Source organism: Crotalus tigris, unplaced genomic scaffold (assembly GCF_016545835.1).
Source record: "Crotalus tigris isolate CLP2741 ecotype Arizona unplaced genomic scaffold, ASM1654583v1 scf7180000017614.5298720, whole genome shotgun sequence".
Lineage (NCBI taxonomy): Eukaryota > Metazoa > Chordata > Lepidosauria > Squamata > Viperidae > Crotalus > Crotalus tigris.
The window spans coordinates 1,135,073-1,140,819 of NW_024096513.1; the positions used below are offsets into that span (position 1 = coordinate 1,135,073).

Here is a 5,747-nt window from a genome sequence, read left to right on the forward strand (position 1 = left end):
ATTCTTTATTCTCAACATTTTTATTATGTGGTTGTGGTTTTGCCTTTTTTGATCCTTTGCAGATGGTCCTGGTACTTGGCATATCCTTCAGTATAAAAGTATCCCTAGAAGACCAATGATAATCTTTTTCCCAAAGTGCCTCATTCTTTGCATTAATTAAAAACTAAATTAAAATTTTATTATGTCCTACTTAATGAATATATGTCATGTGTCAAGCATCATCCCCAGCTTAACACCTTCTTCAAGATTATTTTTATCTGGGATCCCTAGGAATTAAGGGAGAGAGAAAGATAATATAACCTTTATTGTCATTTTTTTACTGTGGGAACACTGGCATACATTAAAAATTAAATTCTGTTGCCTGCTCTCAAAAGTGTACACATACATAACACACATATAAACATGCTATATACATATATATGTATATACCTACACCATTACATATAAATACATATAATATTAATCACTGTTCATCTTGAATATGGACAAAAGAAAGAGAAAGCTAGAGAGTTCACAAGGTTGATACTGTATGGAACAAAACTTTGACTGAACCTGAATGTAGATGTACTTTTTTCATGTGACGCAGAAAATGCAGGCGCTGCTGTGCCCATTTCACCAGTGTCTCACTATTTAGCGACCAAGCCAGCCTACTTATTAGCTGCACATCCAGAATTTTGATGCCACTAACCTAGAAAATGCTTTCTATGTTGATGCTCATTTTTGTTCAGTTCAGGCCTTAGCACAATAATGTAGCATTTGGGAGAGAAGATACAGCCAAGTAAGCCAGCACTGGAAGCTAAAATGGAGAAGATCTCCACAGCTACCATATACTTTCCTTTGGTACTCAAATAGCTGGGAACAAAAGACAACCAAACACTACAAAATATCAGCATACTAAAAGTGATGAACTTGGCTTCATTGAATGTGTCTGGCAACTTCCTTGCTAGAAAGGCCACTATGAAGCTGACGATGGAAAGAAATCCCATGTAGCCCAAGACAAGGTAAAACATGATGGGAGAACCTGAAATGCATTCTGCTAAGATCTCTGTTGCCTCTGAGTGTTTGTCCAGATCAGGAAATGGGGGAAACATTCCTAGCCAGAAGGCACAAATGCTTACTTGAATCAAAGAGCAGGAAAAGACAATGGAGAATGCCAGTCTTTTCCCTAACCATTTCCTCATCTTAGATCCTGGCTTGGTGGCCATGAAAGCTGCAATTACAGTTATGGTTTTGGCCAACACAGAAGAAATGGCCATTGAAAAAATGATGCCAAAGATAGATTGTTGGAGAAAGCAGGTCACTTTTCCTGGTTGTCCAAGAAACATCAAAGAAGAAAGAAAACACAGTAGGAGGGAGATAAGAAGAATATAAGTGAGATCCTGGTTATTTGCTTTGACAATGGGTGTGTGTCTATACTTAATAAATAGTCCAAGCACCCAGACTGTGGTTACTGAAAAGCAAAGAGCAAATGAAACTAGAATGACCCCTAAAGGTTCTTCCAGTGCCAAAAAGCTTATTGTTTTGAACATACAGCCATCTTGCTCTTTGCGAGGGTATTGATCTTCTGGACATTCATGGCAGTCATCCATATCTAGAGGAGAAAATAAAGGTTCAAGGAAGGTTATAAGTGCTATGTGCTTAGAAGCATTATTGGAGACCTCCCACACACCCACTTTATGGTCTGTTTCTGTTGCTCCCCTCTGTGAGGAGGTTTCCAAGTATTTCCAGCAGGACTACCAGATTCTGTAACAGCTTTGTATATGTGGGTATGTGGGTATATGCAATTTTATTTTGTCATATTTATGTAGTGTATATTGGAAGTGGTTACCCTTTCAGAGCTGTATGCAATGAAATTTCATTTTAATGTATGCCAGTTAGTGTACAGTTAAAGTGACAATAAAGTTATTATATTCTGTTCTATTCCTCTTTCTGACTACTTTGTGCCTGTAAATGGCCCAATTAGACTGAACAATAAAATTGTTCAAAGTTCTGCCCATCAGAACTTTTATGTACCTCTTTGGGTTGAAATCTTTCCTTCCGCACATGGAGCACAGTCATAGCAACAAAACATTGCTCCTTCCTTCTTCTTTTTTTGTTCACCAGAATGGCAGGAATCGCTACACACAGAAACAGGAGTCACCTTAGCCATAAAAATAGAAGAGAAATTGAGGATAATAAAATAAATTAAGGAAAATATTAGATTCAATTTTGAAACACACATATTCTTTCAGAAATATCACATCTGAAATAGGCCCAAAATGGTTTTTGTTTTAAAGGCAACTGGACTTTCTTTGTTTTTCCTTGAAGATGTTTCACTTTTTATCCAAGAAGTGAACTGAACTGAACTGAACTGACCAGAAGAAGCTTCTTGGATGAGAAGCAAAACTTCTTCAAGGAAAAGCAAAGAAAGTTCAGTTGTCTTTTGAAAAAGTATCTTTGGGACAATCATGACCTGGATGACTGAGAATCTCGATAGATATGCCTGAAATAATTGATTAGGATCAATTTTGTGAATGCAAAATGCCTTCTGAATCATTCTGTGGATATGAACACATCCAACTTTATTCATATGCCCCAAATTCTCAAACTATTTTGGAAATAAGATTTGATTCAGACATTTGACTAAATATGCTTCACTTTAATATCTGAATTGGAACTTGAAGTTACACAATAACAGAATAACAGAGTTGGAAGGGAAATTGGATGTCTTCTAGTCCAATCCCCTACTAAAGCAGGAGAGCCTATACCATTTCTGATTAGTTGATTACTTTCCATAAAGTGTGGGTGTCAAACTGCTGGCCCATGGGCCAGATGCATCATGCGGAAGTCACGCTCAATCCATTGCTGGCAATGGCAAAACAGTCCCAATACGTCGCACAATGTCACATGGCATCACGAGTTTGACATATCTGATCTATTGCTTCTTGTTCTGCCTTCAGAAGAATTTTGGAGAATAGGTTAACCCACTCTTCTTTGTGGCAGCTTCTTAGATATTGGAACATTCCTATTATGTCACCCTTAATTTATTACTTATTTATTGAGTTTATTAAGAACATTTCACCTTTTCTGAAGACAGTTTACTTAAGAATCTTCCTCCATTTTTACCTACATAAGAGCAACCCTTTGAGTTAACAGAGAATAAGTAGCACACAGTGACTTGGTGAGTTTCCATAGTTGGAGATGGGCTTGAATCTCATCCTCCCTACTCCTACATCAACCTCAACTTTACTTGTACAAGTGACCTAATCAAATATGATTTTTGGAATCATATGTTGGAGTGAAATATTGTAACTAGGAAAAAAGATATGCTGGAGAAGGAGAACATTTGCATTTTTAATTACCCATTGTAATTAAACAAGATGAAAGAAAATCTTCTATACCAGTCATTTCAAGAAAGAGGTAAATTTCAGTGAAATTGTCATGAATGGAATGGAATGCTCTTGAACTTTAACAGTTGAACTATAAAAAGGACAAGTAGGTCTGTGAAGAAGATTCCAGAAAGGGAAATTTTCTACTGGACATTTTTTAAAAGTGATGATGTTATGTTGAATCCTGATTGATCCCTATCCTTGTCCAAGTTTTGTTTGGCATCGTTAAAAATATTTTGATTTCTATAAAACCATATGCCTTTTAGCAAATATGTTGAGAAATGATATTTTGTATATCTCAAATTTCTGAATGTGATGCATAGCACTATGGTTGTCATAAAGCTTTATTATAGTGATGGATTATGCAAAACTTTAATGTCAGCTTTAGTTTCATCTCCCTAATCAAAAAATCCACACCTGGTTAAAACTCCTGTGCCACTCAATTATATTTTTATTAATAATGAGTTGGTTTCCTCCTAGCACCTTGTGATCCACCATTCCAATTTTGACTCTATGGAAAGACATGTTTGAAAATACAATTATGTTTATTATATCAAATTCAGTAATTGTTTCTTTGTTTTCATTAAAGGACACTTCTTCTCCCACAGAGTTGTTAAATGAAATTTCCTGAAGAAATGGGTGCAGCTAGTGCAGAGAAATAAAAACAAAAAACAAAGATGAAACTTTTATAGCAAAAGGGTCGCAAATAGCAAAATACAAGAACAAAAAGCAAACATGTCCCAAGTATCTTTTTTTCCAAACTGTACTTTCTTTTTTCCCCTCTCACTTCTCATCCAAGAACCTTCATTAGTTCTAGAAGCTTCCAGAGCTGAAGAAGCTTCTTAGATGAGAAATGAAACATTTTCAAAGAAGGAACAAGAAAGTCCAGTTGCCTTTAGAAAAAGCATCTTTGAGATAACTGTGACTTGGATGATTGAGAATCTCCATGGACAAAAAGCAGACATTAGTTGTTGTTTTTTTATCAGTTTAAAACTTTCTTTCCAAAGGTTGCCCATGGGTTGCTTAATAAATTAGAAACATTACTGTTGTTGCTGCTGTTGCTGCTGTTACTATTAACAATTTAAATATTGTATTATTATGTTCTTTATTGAACAATGTATTATCAACTATGTCTGCATTTTGACATATCTTTTGATATGGAAAGCAGTTTTGAAAATTTGTTCTTTATTGAATAAAGTTTTATCAACTATGTCTGCATTTTGAGATATGAAAAGCAGTCTGGACCTACTGACTGAATAAATAAATGAATTAATATCCGTTCCCTGTTGCTTAATCTGCAGATTGTTTCATTTGCATCTGATCCTGACAGATGCTATTTCATTCTGCATTGGAGACATTACCTGCCAAGCCTCAACTTTTCCCAATCTGTATTTGGATCTAGAGGAAACCCTGGTGTGCAAAGCATGTGCTATGGCAGAGACAGCATTGTAGATGCTGTAGCTGTGACCAGTCAGGTCCATTTCAAACACAAGTTCAGGAAGGCTCCTTAGCTGCTCATCCCCAGTACATGTTCCATCCTTTTTTGGTAGCATGCTGGAATCTGGAAAAGAACAGTCAAAGGTTTGCTCCCAAAAGTCCTTGAGGAAATTGTCACTTTGGTCCCAGTGTGGTTTTACATTTTGAAGGAATGTTTGAAACTGTGCACATTCCCTTGAGTGAATTGAGAAGGAAATAGTGCCATGGAAGAAATCAATATTTTCTCGTGGTAAGAAACTAGTCACAGCAAAATCAATTTGAGCTGTTGTAATCCATATTCTTCCAAAATATGCATTATCTTGAAAATCTGAACTTGCCATGGCAACCAACATGCTCAGCCGCATAATAGTTAGAGTCTCACCATAAATTAACCATGCTCGGGTTTTCATGTCCTGCAAACGTAGAGATGTTTTCCAAGCCAACTGCTGTAGGTTTTCAAAGGTGAGCAGAAGACTTTGGTTGGGGATTCTTTCTGTGAAGGGTGAGCAGATGTTATTCTGAGAAAGCAATGGCTTCAGGACTTTCAAAAAAGATTCTCCACTGTCACCTTCCAGTATGAAGAGTCCAATCCAAGTCCATTGGAAGTGCTTAAGCAAATGGATAATCCCCATATACAGATGACTTTCATTTGGGACCATGCGGTAGAAGGAATCATCCTGTCTACTATTATGTCCTTCTAAAGCAAATGATCCATAGGTCAGCTAAAAAGAAATGCAGAGATGCTTTGTAGTGTTGAGCTATGAAACACACCAATTGTATATATAGAACATAAAACATTGAATAATAGAGTTGGAAGGGACCCTGCTTGAGTAAGAGACTCTATAACATTTCACATAAATGATTGTCCAGTGATGGAGCATCCACAACTTCTGAAGGAAAGTT

The 5,747-nt window shown here is 36.4% G+C and overlaps 1 protein-coding gene across 1 annotated transcript; it reads right to left on the reverse strand.

The window, feature by feature from the left end:
• Positions 1-204: 204 nt before the first annotated feature.
• On the reverse strand, positions 205-5,503 carry LOC120300755 (vomeronasal type-2 receptor 26-like). The gene is made up of 5 exons (XM_039327185.1): positions 4,730-5,503; positions 3,786-4,013; positions 2,014-2,140; positions 689-1,591; positions 205-266 (listed from the first exon to the last, which is right to left on the reverse strand). Exons 1-5 carry the CDS (start codon positions 5,501-5,503, stop codon positions 205-207), a joined length of 2,094 nt encoding a protein of 697 aa, XP_039183119.1.
• Between the last annotated feature and the right edge of the window lie 244 nt (positions 5,504-5,747).

Excerpts from the sequence above, each read along its gene's own strand:
- LOC120300755 (XM_039327185.1), bottom strand. The coding sequence starts at position 5,503 with ATGGTCCCAAATGAAAGTCATCTGTATATGGGGATTATCCATTTGCTT. Across the intron at positions 1,592-2,013 it reads AAAGATTTCAACCCAAAGAG|ATATGGATGACTGCCATGAA; the intron begins GTACATAAAAGT and ends TTTCTCCTCTAG. Across the intron at positions 267-688 it reads ACATAGAAAGCATTTTCTAG|GGATCCCAGATAAAAATAAT; the intron begins GTTAGTGGCATC and ends CTTAATTCCTAG.